We start from the raw sequence: 16,391 nt of genomic DNA on the forward strand, positions 1-16,391 counted from the left end.
CACTTCCAGAGGAATAGAATTTAGTGAGCTGCTAGTAGGTTTCTGGCACAATGTTGGGCCCTAACCTAACCTAACAGCCATATCGGTTTAGTGGAAAATGCAGACGCCCTATTCTGATCCTTTTAAAGTTTATTTGGGGGTAGGGTGGGGGCGGGATTGTTTGTTGTGTTTTGTTTTGATACTGGGGATTGAACCCAAGGGCGCTCTGCCACTGAGCTGCAGCCCTTTTTATTTTGAAACAAGGTCTTGCTATGTTGCCGTTTGGCTTGGAACTTGTGATCCTCCTGCCTCCATCTGGTGAATCGCTGGGATTACAGGCACGTGCCACTCCCTGCACCAGGTGTACACTTTTTGAAGTTTTAACGTGAAAGAGTAATGGCCATCACCTCGATTCGGTGTGTCAGCACGTTGCCACAATTCGCTTGCCAGCGCTGTCTTCACGTCAAGGTGGCCGGCCAAGCACTTTTATTCTCACTGAATCATTTGAAAGTAAAGCACAGACTTCAGTAACACCTCAGCATGCATCTCTTAATAAGGACATTCACTTTGTCCTACCTAACCATAATGCTATTAACACACCTAAGAAAGTTAACATTAACCCAATAAAATCACCTAATACACATATTTAAAAATTTCCATTTGTTCCCCCCAAATTGATTTTATACCGGGGGCTTATTTTCATTAAGGAACCAATCAAGTTTCACATTTCCGTTTTTTCTCTTAGTCTTTTAATCAACAAATGCCCACCTTCCTTTGTAGCTTTCTATTTTACCACATGAACTTTCTGAAGAGTCGAAGCCAATTAGGAAACAGTGCACAAGGAAATGAGAACAGGAGAGTTTCTGACAACTGAGAGATACTCAAATAATTAAAAATTAAAATAAGTGGAAAAACCAAAGCTCTGGGTTTTCTTACAATTTCTGTAATTTAAGGGGAAACAAGTTCCTTGCCTCATTGAAGTTGATTCCCCTGCTTTAATGGCACACTAAATGTGCGTTTTCCCCCTACTTTTTGTTTTGGTATTGAGGATTGAATCCAGGGGTTCTCTCTTAACCACTGAGTCACATTCTGTCCTTTTCTTAACTTTGAGACAAGGTTTGACTAATTTACTGAGGCTAACTTTGAACTTCCAATCCTCCTGCCTTAGTCTCCTGAGTTGCTGGGATTACAGGTTTGTGCCACCATACCCAGCTTCCCTCTTTTTGAATAACACAGCATGGCCCAAAGTGGCAGTCAAAACTACATCTTCAAGAAGGTAGTTTGCCAAACATGGACAGGTAATAATTCCTAGATGAGGAAATAACAGTAAGATAATTCATCCATTGAATTCTGTATTACCTTTGCAACTTTCTCATAGATCCACTTCCAATTTAAAAGTTTATGAAAACTCATTCTTGAAAATTTAAGGTAACTGAAGATAGCTGAACACAGGTGTAAGTGTAGGAGTAACAGGAAATAGAAATGGCAATTTTTTTAAAAAAAATTGGGGTCTTGTATACATAATAAGACCAGCTTTTTCAAAAAGGCCATGAGAAATCACTAAAGAATTCTAAACAGGAACAATATGGCTAAGTTTACATTTTAGAAAGATTGCTGTGGCAATAGGGTTGACAGTAGGTTAGAAGGACAGTGTAGAGAGTGGTAAGAAAGGATCACAACAGTCCAGAAGAGCAGAGGATAAATGATGAGAAACAAATAAACAAACAAAAAGTGGGGAGGGAGAAATACACAAACACTTTTGCAAATGTAAGTTGGACTCTCAGGCACCTCCCTAGCTGCTAATACCCTCCTCTGGATAAGGCTTCCTTTCTTCCTAAATGAACTGGTCATTCAGTAACCCCTGTCCACCGATACCTTCAGTGTGAAAGGATGACAATAAGGTTCCCAGAAACCCCCTTAGCCCCACAAACACAAGTGGGAAATATTTTACAAAAGACTTCATTTTTATGAATATCGACCCCCACCACCTCACCCAACACATACACACACACACACACACACACACACATCTTGTCTTTATCACATTTCCAAAAGGGAATACACATTAAGATGTTATCTGACAGGCTGGGGTTGTAGCTCAGTGGTGCCTTGCATGTGTAATGCACTGGATTTGATCCTCAGCACCACATAAAAATAAATAAATAAAAGTATTGTGTCAAAAAAAAAAAAAAAAAAGATGTCACCTGACTCATAAAGGAAAAAGAGACAAGTGGGTCCATCCTATATAACAAGCTATTGAAACTCCTCTTACTAGTTCTGTTTGGTCTCTAAGACTTGGTTTAATTGTTTTAAGATTTTGTTAAATTCCAATGTTATGGAAAAGTAAGTTACTAACATTCAGAAGGTAATAAACAGCAAAGACCATTTTTTTCCTTTTTTAATTTAGATCTTGTTAACAATACATTAGCATCATTAATAAAAAAAAAATTTACACAGTAACTCAAAAACCAGTCATTTAAGAAAATATTGTGGTACTCAACCACTATCACGGAAAACAGGTCCTCTCATTTGATTCCACCGGCAAGCCCAGGTTTATTCTGAACTTTGAGAGTCTCTGTCCTGAATGGATAATGAAGCATTCAAGTAAAATTTAAGGAGCTGTGTGAGTTTCTGAGGGACACTGCCTCAAAGGAGGTTCAGGAGCAGCCACAGTCCTCCAGTTTACCCAACATTGTGATGTTCCTGGGATGACCAGCATAGTTGCCTTTTGAGGACATTTGACAATTCATCAGCCTCAGGATCTGAGTGTTATAAAATAGTCTTCCACATTAAAAAAAAAAAGGCTTTATCCCATAGGAATACGTTTCTCATCGCTTCTCCAACTTCTTGTACTTGGCTTCTATGTGAGGGAGAGAAGGGCATTACAGCTTTTGACAGTGGCTCTCAAAAAGACACTTTTTTTTTTTTTAAGCATTTCCAAGTAAATTCAGATATGCCTATTATATTTTTAAAAATCCATTATCTTCAATATCATCTGTTGAAATATACAGATCATCAACTTATACAATTTGAAATAAGGAGTCAAACATATGCACCCAGAATTGAGAGCCCAGAATAAGTTCACCAAGTTCTAACTCTGTCAACAGCAGCTGCTTGGACAGCTCCATCAGAATTAAGCAGATCTACTGACACTTGACCCATCAGAAACCTTAATTAAGTGCTAGAAACTGCCTTTCCAGACCCTATCTCAACCCTGAGGAAGTATAAATGTATATTTCACCTTTTATATTCTTACTCTTACATCTCACTCCAGGAAAACAATTTGGAAAGATATAGAGATTTAAAAGATCATAAAATAAGCCTCTTGCTGTGACATTCTTTTTCTTTTAAAACCTCAAAAGCACCTGCTATATATGCCTTCTACATGGTAAGGTTCACATTGAAATTTTATCAAATGTAATTGTAGGCAATGAAACTGATTGTTGATCACTATCCATGTCAAATATCAGCCTGCACAAACCACACTCTTGAAGTAGTCAACAATTGTCAATGATGAAAATAAAGGAATCTATAAATGTAACCTAGGCTAAAAACAAATTCACTATTTTTCAGCAGGGATATAACAGACAGCCAGTGAGCAATACTAAAAATACTAATTTTCTCCTTAAGGGAACTGGTCTTTCAAGAAAACCAGTTGACTATTTGGTTGACGATTCCATTTTTTAAAGACATATGTATTAAAGATGATTCAAAATGCTGACCCACAACTAAAAGATTGAGCATTGTAATTTATCAGACTGGATTTGGAGTATGGTTTATTCATAGGCTTTACTAATTGTGTGTCCTTAAACAGGTTACTTAACCTCTTAAACCATGTTTTCCTCCCCTATGGAATGGGAATTTTAAAAGAAATCATGTATTTATCTCACATATCATCAGGAGGATAAAAATCATAACACATACATGCAAAGCATGAAGAACAGGGCCTAGTAGAATATTAAATCATTAAGAACAGGAAATGTTCTTAAGAATAATGATATGGTTTTAACAGAGCATTGTAAGTACGCTATAAATGTTAAATATTATATTAGTTAAGGAAATACTAGCAAGAGGTACTCCTTATTAAAGCAAAACAGAAAAAAATTGGTTACCCAGTTTTTTTGAATATGCATCCAACTTGTAGGCTGCCTGCTCAAGAGCTGCTACCTGCTCCTCGATTACATTGATCTGATCCAGATAAGGCTGTAGTCCAGCATCTTTAAAACAAATCACATTTATATATCTTCAACAAGACGTTTAGAAAAAGAGGGGGAAAGTAAGAATGCTCGTGTCTCTCTAATAAGCCTCAAATAGACTAGGGGGAGTGACATGATTCTCATCGTTAGCTGGGTAGATGCATCGTGACCTAGCCAAAGTAAGGCTCTCTCATCTATTTTCTTTTCTTTTTAATGTATTGTTCTCAAGCAATCTTTCTGTTACTGATTCAGTTTCTTGGGCACTCCCATACTGACAAAATGATGTCCTACTGACAAAAAACACAAATATAAGTCAATGAAAATATATATTTGACCACTCTAAATTAGTATTTTCCATTCATAGATTTTTCTGTTCTTCTGTTTATAAAGCAGCAGTCCTTTATGGATTTCAATGTTCAATCAATTCACTAGAATCTGATTACCCCTTTGCTGCCCTTTCCCCTTACAGGAATAAACTTACAAAATCAAAATTTGGAAGCACATTTAACCACACCACAAAGCATGGTGATCTTCAGAATGAAAGAAATTCACCTTGACTTTGTAATTCATTTTTAGAAAACAAACTCCCAGAAGATAGGGATGCCATGTTCACTCTCTCCTCCTAGGTCCCAAACATAAAAGAACATTAAATACAAACATGTTTAATTATAAAAATTATTACTTACACTTCTGGTTTAAGTCCTTTAAGTTTCTACTAATGTTTATAGCAATATCTTTCATTTCAAGATACTTCAAGCTGGTTAGTTTATTCATATTTTCCAGGAGTTTATAGTCTTCACTGGTGGCTTTAAAATAAACAGAAAAATGTGATGCCTTTAAGATCTGTCTTTTATCATTGAAATGTGGAATTTTAGGCCAAGTGGTAGTTTGAGGTAGAACCTACAGACATAGATTCATAGCTCAAAGACACTTATACTCAGCCTGTATACTCTGAATGTCTAAGTAGAAACTCAAGAGGTAATCAGCACACTGTTTAAAATCAAACAAGATCTAGAAGGTGAGGGTTGGGGCTGTAGCTCAGTGGTAGAGCCCTTGCCTAGCATGTACAAGGAATGCATACACACACACACACACACACACACACACACACACACCCAGGAAGTTCCGGTTCACGGTTAGAAGGGAAATGATAAATTCATGTCCTAAGAAGAGGGAGGTGATATAGTCTTGGTACTTCTATAGCATGAAAACGTACTTCTTAGTAACTCATTCATTACTGTGTATTATTCTATAACCATTTTACAAGTGACTTTTACAAATCATTTATCTATTTCCCATATCCTCAATTTTCTTCCCTTTCCCCACCCAAAATAAACATCCCCTGCTGTAGTTTTCCCAAAAGCAAAATTCACTAACTGCGTCAATCTCTCTGCCTTACTCGCAAACGTCTCTGGACCTTCTCAAGAAGCAGAATGTTCCTGTTCTGTCCAAGACCTTTTCTCTTGTGCTCTTGATACCAAGCCCTTTTAATTCTTCAGACCTCTCTTCAATCATCTTCTCTAACTTGCATTTCCAAACTCTTTCTCCATCCTGGTACCTTCCTCTCTATCTAGAAATATATTTAGGTTTCCTCCAATTCGAAAGCACTCCTTCTTTCCCCTCACATCTACATTATTTGCTCAGTAAAGCAATGGAGTTGGACTGTTAAAAATTTTTAAATAGTAGCCAACACTCACTACTTCTTCCTCACCATTCACTCATGTAAGCCCATATAATCTGGCCTCTGCCTCCACCATCCAGAGAAATTTCAAGTTCTAAGATCACTGGTGTCCTCCTAACCACCAAATTCAAGGTATTTTCTTAGTTCTGATACTCCTAAACCTTTCCATTTTATCTGACACTACCAAATCCCTCTCTTTAGAATAGTATCAACAAGGTAAATGTTGACTTGGTATTGTACTACACTGGAGTTTTTTATTCTCCTTCTGACTTTTCTTCTTGGGTTTCTGTGCCAAATCCTTTCTCAGTCAAACTCTTTAAGTATCAGTTCTCAACTTTTTCTAAGCTTTTACACATAACTGATATTTACATGGGTAGCACATTTCCACTGACATTCCCAAAGGTCGGCTAGCTTCCTCTCAAACTCAAAAGGATTTACACAAGTAAGAATGACAATAATGGGGAAATAATCTCTTTAAAATTAGTTTTGTAATAAATAAATAATTTGGAAACTTTGGTATTTTAAGTACTGTTATTAAAAACAAACTAATTGCCCCATATAGACATTCCCTGAGATTTTAGTCTAAGCCCTTAAGAAGCATATCTCTAAGCTCTTTCTTGATAATCTCACAGCCTCTATTCACATCACTATGCAGGTAACTCTAATGTGTTTCTCCTGCTCTGATCAGTTTCTGAGCTCTAGGCTTTCATGCAAGTCACATGAGTGTCTTGAGAGAAGTCACCTGAGTGTTCTACTAATATCTACAAGCAGTGAAGCCAAAACTGAAAACATTGTTTTCACACTAAACATGTTTCCTCTTTCTAGCTCCCCATAATTTGGTTGATGACATCACCCAGTCTTAAAAACCTCAGAAACATCCTAGGCTGCTCAATACTTACTTCAACAAGTCCTATAAAGTCTACTTCTATAATATTCTTGCATCTGCACTCTCTTTTCCATTCCTTTTGCCATCACTTTGCTCAGACCATCATTACTTAATTTTCTCCTCCATACACAGATCATGTGTCCTCCTGGAAACATACACAGGACCAAAAACTAACCATGTCTCAAAGCATGGGTCACCAAATTCTCAGACCAATCTACAGGTCCTTAAATCTGCAGGTCACTCCCCATTCCCCAATTTCATTTCTCTGTACCCTGCTAAACATCTTCTGCTTTAATCAAACTGCTTACTTATTCCACCTCATACATTAATTGTATCATTTCCCCCCCTTTCTACCATTCATTCCCTTCACAATCTTATTCGAAATACACCTCCCTCAGGGAAACAGTTCTTGATTAATATTGCTGGATGTTAATTCTATCCCACCCCCCGCATTGTTACACTACAGAGGCCTACAGAGTTATATTAACAGGTATTTTCCATGTGTTTTTGAAAGTGGAATGAATGAGAAAGGATGAGGCTGTTTGCCTGCCATTCACGACCTCCCCAGACTTCCAGCAGGCAGGTCTTAGGGCATTGTAGGGTAAGGAAGGGAGCCACCGACTGTGAGTACTATGGCACTTCCCAGGTCTGCAAAGCCAAACCCAGCCCCAGTGGGTGGTGCACCACCTCAATCAACCCAGACAGCGCCTCACCCGTCAGTTCCCCAGTCAAGTAAGTGGCCATTTTGGAGAACATGTCCCGGCAAAGCTCAGTGATGTCAGCCTCGGCGGGTTCCTTTGCTTCCTCAGCTGTCTCCACGGCGGCATCGTCTGGGCCAGGGGAGAATGATTAAGTGTCTTGCCCTACACCCGGTCCTAATCCAGCCAAAGCAGCCTCTTCCTACATCCCTCCCCACCGTCTTCACTCAAAGAAGTCGGCCTCACTCTCCACCTGCCATAATTTCCAACCCCTCACTTCGTCCTTGCACAACTGACATGCCCACTCTGCTCCTTTGCACCCGCCACTCGCTCATACCCGATCCTCCGACCTAATCATCTCAGTGGCTCTGACAGGATCGGTGCACCCCTCCGCCCTGCCCATCCCTGCCGACTACACACTCGGTCCCGCCATCTCGAGTCGCTGCCGGGAGCCCCAGGACCCCCGCCGGACATTTCATCTCTATCCACCCGGTACCTCGAGCGGGTTCCTCGCGTCGCGTCGCAGGGACAGCCTCCGCAGCCGCCGCCATGCCGGCCCTGCGCGGCTTCCGGTTCTGGGTGTCTGCGCGTGCGCACCGGGCGTGCCCCGCCTCCGCAGCCCTGTCCTTCCAAATCGCTCCTTGAGTAGATGATTCTTAGCAAAGTATAAGCAGGAAACCAAAACTGAAGCTAAGATGGCCTGTCATGAATCGATCTGCTGCCGAGAGTCAGGACATCTGGCACTGAGGATGCGCTCATCCCTAAAGCCACGCCCTGGAGTGCTCACTTGACTTGTACTGGGGATAGTCCACGCTGAGTGGCTTACTGACCCCGTCTCTGGAGACAGGTTACTTCCTCCCCAGACACTCCGCCCCCTGGCAGGTGTTAGTGACCAAAATATTGCTTGGGGAGTCCATGATTGTTCAAATAGTCTTATTAAGGGTTTGGGAAACCCTAACGTCTTGATCCCAGAACCTAAATACTCACCCTTTCAGTGTCCTGAATTAACACCAGTTCAGTGATCCCAGTTTCTTGTAACTGCAGGCTGGTACCTGCTTCTCTTTTGATACACACATTTTTTGGGAGGGAGGGGGTACCCTTTTTTATTTTGATTCAGTGTCTCGCAAGTTGCTTAGGGCCTTGCTGAGTTGCTGAGACTATTATTTTATTATTTTTTGATTCATTGAACACAAATGGAGTACAACTTTCATTTCTCTAGTTGTACACGTGCTGAGACTTTTAATTTGTGATCTTTCTGCCTCAGCCTCCTGATCTGCTGGTATTACAGGTGTGCACCACAGGACCTGGCATATAACAGCCTTTTTTTTTTGAAGGGAACTTGAAACTTAACTTTTTAGGACTGAGGATATACTCTGGCTATCTTAATTGCATTTAACAGTTTCACAATTTCATAAGTGTGTAGAGTGCTTAGTGGGATGGGAGAACAGAGTTGAGGGAGGGGATTGCATGAGAAAAAGTGACTGGGAAGCCATGTAAGGTGTAAAATGAATAAGGATAAAGGTCACAGGAGAGGGAAGAGATGTATACCAAGTATCGGGACACAGGGTTATGGTCACCCCAAATCCTGATCATTCTCCCTCTGCATGCACAAATGCACACGCTAGCTACCCCCACCTCCATCTCCTCTTAATCTGACTCTTTCCCTGCTGAGGACTGTGTCTCCCTAGGTCACCTGTCTCAGTTCTTCCATATGGAGCAATCATAATACTCTCCATTTCAAAACATTGCTACAAGTCAGAGGTTCTTATTTCAGGACTCCTGGGGAAGCCCATCTCCTTCATGTTGTCACTGCTCCTACTCCATACTTCCAAGACAGTATGAACTTACCCCAGCCCAAATACATGAATGGCTTGCAGTTCCAAACTCTTTTATTACCTCTATAGTCCCAGAAGCAAATACAAAAACCTGGTTTTCTGAAAGTTTTATTGATAATCACCTGGGAAACCCACATTATCCTATGGAAGAATAGAATCAGAGTCTACCACACATTACAAAGATGTCTCAATCCTGAGGTCATTTTCTTGCATAATTCCCTTCAGGTTCCATTTCATCTTCTGAATTACAACTCCCTCAATTCCCAGTGTTCAACAGAACTCCAGGAGGCAGAATTCTCTGAAAAAGCCTTTGTTGACTTTGCTGTGGCAGAGCATCTCTCCAACAACTCTGCAATATTGGAATCTTACCTCATCAGAGCCTACTCATTTCTAAGGCTTCCCCTTCTCTTTTACATGGAAACTGTATAGGGGAATACAAGAAACCCATGGATGCTAACAGCAAAAATTTAGATGCACAAAAAAGAGTAAGATTTACTGGCAAGTAGGAAGACATCTAGACACTACCTACTCTCTTGGCTTCTACCTTTTTCACAAATCATGTCTGTGTCGGTGCTTAGGGAGAGTCCTTACCCTCCCTTCCTTTATCCTGTTTGTTATTGGCATTGTTTTATTACTATTACAGAGCTAAGCACACATGGAATAAGAAGCCCAGTTGGAAATGTTATTTCACAGAGCTATGTGACTACACACAGAAACACTGAGTCACAAGCCTAAACATGATGCCCAGCTACACACAGCAACATTGGCTAAAGAGGTCAGGTGCAGGATGGGTCTCAGCAGAAGCCATGATGGGACCTACTGCCCTAGAAGTGGAGAGCATGTGGAGAAGGAGCCTCTGGGGAGGCAGAGAAAGAGGAGACTGCTACTGATGCTTTAGGATCCCTCCTCCACTCTCCTGGACTTCCCACCGGGCTAGAGGCACAGCTGGGGCTAGCTGCAGGTGTTTCCAAACTGCTTGTTCCTCCTGTTGGAATAAAAAGAAATAAGTCATTTAAGGAAGAATATGTGTCCCACCTTTCTTTTCTGGATATGATTACAGATAACCCAGATTGCTAGAGATTGAATGTTTGTATCCCACAAAATTCATATATTGAAATGCTAGCCCCTAATATGATGGTATTAGGAGATGAGCTCTTTGGTAAATGATTAGGTCATAAGTGTGGAACCCTTGTGAAGAGGATTATAAAATAGAGTTCTAAGCTGGGTGCAGTGGCATACAACTGAAATCCCAGTGACTTGAGAGGTTCAGGATTGCAAGATTGAAGCCAGCCTCAGCAACTTGGCAAGGCCCTAAACAACTTAGCAAGATCCTGTCTCAAAATAAAAAATAAATAAATAAATAAGGGCTAGGGATGTGACTCAGTGGTTAAGCAACCCTGGGTTCAGTCTCTGGTACAAAAAAATAAATAAATAAAGAGGGTTCCCTTGTTCCTTCTGTGTGAGGACACAGCAAGCTGTGAATCAAGAAGCAAGCCCTCACCAGATTCTAAATCTGCTAGTACCTTAATCTTAAACTTCCAAGCTTCCCAAATTTCTGCTGTTTGCAAGCCACCCAGTCTATGATTGTTATAGTAAGCCAAATAGACTTAAACATAGACCTCACTTAGAGGCCAAGGAAAGACTTAGGCCAGTGCTACAGCTTCCAAACCTTTCCTACTTCACCACCTCCACTGATATACTGACAGCTATGAACATGTTTCCCTAGGACCCTGAAAACTTAGGTCTTTTAAAAATGTTCTACTCTCTCCACCATTGAGGAGGTGGGCATGATGGCACATGTCTGTAATCCCATGAGGGAAGCTGAGGCAGAAGGATCACATAATCAAGGCCAGTCTGGGCAACTTGGTAAGACTCTGTCTCAAAATAGAATTTCAAAAGTCTGGGAATATAGCTATCTCAGTAGTAAAGCACCCCTGGGTTCAATCCTCAGTATCACAGATACACACACACACACACACACACACACACACACACACACACACACAAGTTCTCTCCACCCCTGAGTGGGAAAAGATAGTAGAGTTCATCTCTGGAGAACTAAAAGGACCCAGATGAAGGCTCACTCACCACCACTGGGGAAGGAGTCAGCCACCCCTTCTTCTCCAGCATCTTCAGCTTTGAGCCCATAGCATCAACCTGAGACACAACTCCCTCCAGAACAGTCTCCAGCTGCAGAACTCTCCTTGTGAGCCTGTGAAGGATTTAAGAGTGACCAAGGGAACAGATCATTGTGGGGATGGGTATCTACAGGGACAGGGATAACAGAATGGTGTTTGTCTGGATAGGAATAAGGAAGGTGTTACCCAACCTTGTACTGAGAATCAAAGGGGAGCAAAATTCTCCCTGGGCTAGGACAGGGGGATTGGAAGGTTGTGGACAGAAACTCAGCATAGAATATTACAGACACAGCCACCCTGGGCTCCTGGATTCACGTACAAGTAGAAGTCTTCTCCGGAAACCCAGCCTCCTGCTCTGGCAGCCTCTGGGCCCAACTTACTCGTTGGACTGCACACAATTGACTGACCCAGGTTTTCAATCTCAGCACTGAGGGCCACCTGATCAGGAAGGCAGAGGTTACAGGGGAGAAGATGATTCTGGGAACCCATCAGCTCCTGTTCTATTACTTGCTCTAATGACTTCTGGGTTTCAGTTCTTTCTATCCCACTTTCTTCCCAGGCTCTGGAGATGGTAGGGTCAGTACAATGGTGCTGGATTAATCTCTGGAAAGGGAGTCACTTCCCAAAGAAACAAAATTTAAGCTCTTTAAAGTCTTAAATGAGATGTTCACTAGAATCCAACTCCATTTGGGAGAGGAAAGACAGTACCAGAATTTTTTCATCCTTTCCCTCTGGGCTGCTGTCACCCTGACCTTGATTATTTTGGTGTACACTGGCTAGGGATGGAGCAGGCTGAGTAGGAGCAGCTGAGGAACTGGAAATCCCAAGGAAAAGGCAAATCTTCAGAGGGAATTGTCAGGGATTCCTGGGTAACTGGTCCTTTTTCCCTAGGTCTTTGTTTTACAGCAATGGTGCTCAACCTTGACTGTGCTTCAGCTTTGAACCCATAGCATCAACCTAGGAATCACCTAGGAAACTTTAGAAAATACTCTCATAGCTTCTGATCTAATTGGTCTAGAATGTGTGGACTGAGTATGAGAATTTTTAAAGGTTTCTCAGGGTATATAACGGGCTGCAGCATGAGAATCACTATTCTAGAGAGTTCTTTCCTGTTCATCTATGGGGATTTTCAGTTTGGGTTTGTAACCAGGTGTGTTAGGAAGAGAGGAGGGGGAACAACATCCTTACACTGCCTCCCCACCAGCCAGCCCTGCTCACGCTCTCCTCCTCTAGGTCCTGTCGCATTTGTTCCTGCTCCTTCTCATCCAGAATGTGATTTCCATCCTGGTCGAACCTGGTGAAGGCAGCTGTGAGCTCAGTGATCTCATGCTCTGTGTGCCCCAGTCTGAGGAGAAGAGGATGATGAAATGATTTCTGTCCTGTTGAGGGTGTGCTCACTCAACTATGGATTCCTCAAGACTCTAGGCTGGGGATGTGGCTCAATGATAGAGCACTTTCCTAGCATTTGTGAGGCCCTGGGTTCAATCCCCAGCACCACACACACACACACACACACACACACACACACACACACAAAAAGTCTTGACCCCTTAGTCTTGCTTTCTGAAAATTAAGAGAACTACATGGGACAGCCATAATCACCAAAATCTAGCAATTTTACATCCAAGAAATTGCTGGGATCTATTTCTTCTTCCTGCCCTGACTCCTGATGGCTAGATTTAAGGCCTCATATCTCCTCTGGGGATTATTGCAACATCTCTTTGTCTCTAAATAATCTGCCACTCCCTACTCCCAGCTTCCGCTTCACTTCCTGATTCTGAAATCCATCCTTCATTATACAACTAGAGTAACTAACATTTTTAAAACACAGGTCTAATAGCTAGGTGTGGTGGCTCATGCCTATAGTCCCAGCTACTTGGGAAGCTTGGGAGGATTATTTGAGTCTACCATTTTGATAATAGCCTAGGCAACATGGTTAGACTCTCTCTCAAAAAAATAGGTAAATAAAATGTAAGTCTAAATATACCCTTTCCCTGCTTAAAAATCCCTCCTGGGCATCCTATTCCTTGGATAGACTTGATGTTCAAGGCCTTTCCCAAAGTGGCCCTTGCCCATTTCTCTGTCCTCTTCTCCTGCTATGACCCACCTTTTATATGATATCTTAGCAATGCTCAGTTACTCATTTCTCTTGTATATGTTGTTTAACCAAACAACATATGATACCTTAGCAATGCTCAGCTACTTATTTCTCTTGTATATATTGTTTAACCAAACAACACACTTCTATGACTGTGTATATAATTTCATGTTTTAGAATGACTTTCCTCCTCTTGTCCATCTGTAAACTATTCATCCTCCAAAACTTTATTCAGAAATAACCTCTTCCAGGAAGCTCTCCTTTAATAAGCTCAAAAAGAATTGATAACTCTCTTTTCTCCATGCCCCCTCTCCTCAAGTCACTTCTGTTATTCAACCTATTCTGTGATTTGATTTATTTGCCTACATATCTATGAAATCTTACAGGGCAAAGACTTTGTCTCATTTAGTTATGTTGTTCCCTACTCAGTGCCTGGGTCACAGATGGTGCTTACAATGCATTCAATGTTTTGTGGAAATGAGGGATATATACAATAATTAGGGATTGTGTTATTACATTAGTTCTAAGAGTTATTCAACAAGGTTTGGAATGTTATAGACTATGGTCAGATACCTTAGTCTCTGCAAGAGCACAGTTCTGAAAGTCAGGATAAAATCCTATGGGTAGCCAGGTGTGGTAGAACATGCCTGAAATCCCAGTGGTTCAAGAGGCTGAGGCAGGAGGATCATGAGTTCAAAGAACTTCAGCAACTTAATGAGGTCCTAAGCAACTCAGTGAGACCCTGTCTCCAAATAAAATACAATAATAGGGCTAGAGATGTCACTCAATGGTTAAGAGCTCCTGGGTTTAATTCCCAGTTCCAAAACAACAATAATAATGACAGCAACCAAACAACAACCTATGGGCAAAGAGCAGAGGAACACAGACCAAGACCAGAGTCTTATAGACAAAGGATGTATAGCTGATGATCAGAATTTATTGACCAAATTTAAAGAAAATTTGGATCTCTGGTTACTCACTGCCTTAATGTTTTAGTGAAATCCTCAAACTGGATCTCCTGCTCTCCACCCTTTAGGACCTTCTGCACATCTGAAACCCTCTCCTTCTTCAGACGCAGCCATAGTAGGGTCTTGTTGTAGCCCTGAAAAGGAAAGGAAACAGCTGAAGTCTTCACAGACTCCTCATTATTCCTGGATTTCTCCTCCATCCAAAGGATGTCAGGCTTTCAGAGATAAGCCAAAGGTACATAAGGGCATAGTTTCCTCTACCAGTCAGAAATAGACCATGACACAGAACCTTGGAACCAAACCCAGATGTAGACAGGAACTCAAGGAGCCTGGGTAGTCACCTGTTTCAGGAGGTCAGAAAGTTGCAACTCATCCTTCTGTCCAGCCAACTCCTCCTTGACCTCTGAGTATGTGTCATTGATGATGGCCAGGAACATGTTCTGGAGGATAACGTAGGGACATGGGTCCTCACCTTCCGACCCAGTAGAAGCATTGAAGTCATGCCACAGACACATGTTCTAAAGGGTCCAATGCTCTCAAACTCAACTTTGTGGCCCACCTTGCCTCTCAGGGGTCAGAGAGCCCAGCCTTTCTGTACATTTCTGTTAGGGATGGATCATGTTCCTTCATCAACCTGGCATCCTCATTCTCAGTTGCAACAATAATCTTTCTGACACAAAGATACTCCAACATAGGCCACAGACTTCCTCCATACAAAATCCTGCTACTTGTTGAAGCTAGAAACTTCTCAAGATGAGAGTACAATTGTGCTGTCTTTACCATCTATCCCCAATTGGTATCCCCAATAACTGATCAAATAAAGAAGTTTCTGGGGCTGAGGATACAGTTCAGAGGCAGATCACTTGCCTAGCATGTTTGAGGCTCTGGGTTTTATCCCTAGAACTGGAAGAAGGAGGAGGAGGAGGAGGAGGAGGAGGAGGAGGAGGAGGAGGAGGAGGAGGAGGAGGAGGACTACAACGACGACGACAAGGAGGAGGACAAGGAGAAGGAGAAGGGGAAGGAGAAGAGGAAAAAGTGGAAGGGGAAGAGGTGGGAGAGGAGAGAGAGGAGGAGGAGAGGAAGAGGAGAAGGAGGAAAAGAGAGAGGTGTGTGTGTGTGTGTGTGTGTGTGTGTGTGTGTGTGTGTGTCTTTGCTGGCCATGTTAATAAAAATCAAATCCAGATCCCAGATATTTCCCAGTTGTCAGGGAGAGAGAACAATCATCAAATCATGACAGTAGAAATCAGTAAAAGCAATAAAAGATCTCCAAAGGAAGGACCATCTTGGAAAATAGGCATAGAAGCTTCTAAGGGCAGCTGCTTCTCAGGAGGCATTTTCCCCTCCCTTCCATCTTTGGAGGGTGGGAGTTTAATTTCCCTGCAGGGAAGTAAACCTCCTGACTATGTTGGACATGCTGACCACATTAGCCAACTCTGGGAAGGTTCAAAGGAATGGTCCCCACCCGCCACATGCATGCATGCACTCTCCATCCCTGATTTAAGAAATCCATCATAATCCTAAGTGCAGGACAGAAGGGGTCAAAACTCTACCCTGGAGGCTATATTACCACTCATGAGGGATCCTCACCAGGAGCACAAAGAAGACGAAGAAGACATAGGTGACAAAGTAGGCAGGGCCCAGGATGCGGTTGGCATTGTCGATAGCATTGTAGTCAAAGTCCCCAAGAATTATTCGAAACTGAGTGAAACTGAGAGATCAAGTCAGGGCTTCACACAGAGCCTAAACAAACCCCGGCGCTAATCCATACCCTGCCCCACTTTCCTAACTTCATATAGACCCCTCACTGTACCTCTGACCCAATCTGATGAAGCAGATAAATGAATTACTTGAGCACACACTTGGGCTTCCTGAGACTAACCCAAATATGTTAAGCACGGACATGCCCATATGC

The 16,391-nt window shown here is 42.0% G+C and overlaps 2 protein-coding genes across 2 annotated transcripts in view; both read right to left on the reverse strand.

The window, feature by feature from the left end:
* Positions 1-2,362: 2,362 nt before the first annotated feature.
* Bloc1s2 (biogenesis of lysosomal organelles complex 1 subunit 2) lies at positions 2,363-8,145 on the reverse strand. The gene is made up of 5 exons (XM_047553219.1): positions 7,937-8,145; positions 7,456-7,572; positions 4,862-4,981; positions 4,092-4,196; positions 2,363-2,839 (listed from the first exon to the last, which is right to left on the reverse strand). Exons 1-5 carry the CDS (start codon positions 7,989-7,991, stop codon positions 2,808-2,810), a joined length of 429 nt encoding a protein of 142 aa, XP_047409175.1. The 5' UTR covers positions 7,992-8,145; the 3' UTR covers positions 2,363-2,807.
* Positions 8,146-9,648: 1,503 nt separating this feature from the next.
* Pkd2l1 (polycystin 2 like 1, transient receptor potential cation channel) overlaps positions 9,649-16,391 on the reverse strand; it is a 28,372-nt gene continuing 21,629 nt past the window's right edge. The window contains exons 9-16 of the mRNA XM_047554397.1: positions 16,067-16,187; positions 14,821-14,919; positions 14,492-14,613; positions 12,632-12,758; positions 11,733-11,851; positions 11,364-11,487; positions 10,198-10,260; positions 9,649-9,696 (exon numbers count right to left, since the gene is read on the reverse strand). Of these exons, the coding sequence (XP_047410353.1) occupies positions 9,649-9,696; positions 10,198-10,260; positions 11,364-11,487; positions 11,733-11,851; positions 12,632-12,758; positions 14,492-14,613; positions 14,821-14,919; positions 16,067-16,187 (823 nt within the window). The remainder of the gene's footprint in view (positions 9,697-10,197; positions 10,261-11,363; positions 11,488-11,732; positions 11,852-12,631; positions 12,759-14,491; positions 14,614-14,820; positions 14,920-16,066; positions 16,188-16,391) is intronic.

The sequence above is a fragment of the Sciurus carolinensis genome, chromosome 5, assembly GCF_902686445.1.
Source record: "Sciurus carolinensis chromosome 5, mSciCar1.2, whole genome shotgun sequence".
NCBI classification, from domain to species: Eukaryota; Metazoa; Chordata; class Mammalia; order Rodentia; family Sciuridae; genus Sciurus; species Sciurus carolinensis.

Bases quoted from the DNA above. Each gene is read 5' to 3' on its own strand.
- Bloc1s2 (XM_047553219.1), bottom strand. From the start codon at position 7,991: ATGGCGGCGGCTGCGGAGGCTGTCCCTGCGACGCGACGCGAGGAACCC. The intron at 4,982-7,455 runs GTGAGGCGCTGT...TTTATTTTAAAG, and splicing joins CTTGACTGGGGAACTGACGG to CCACCAGTGAAGACTATAAA. The intron at 4,197-4,861 runs GTAAGTAATAAT...TTTGTTTTAAAG, and splicing joins AAAGGACTTAAACCAGAAGT to ATGCTGGACTACAGCCTTAT.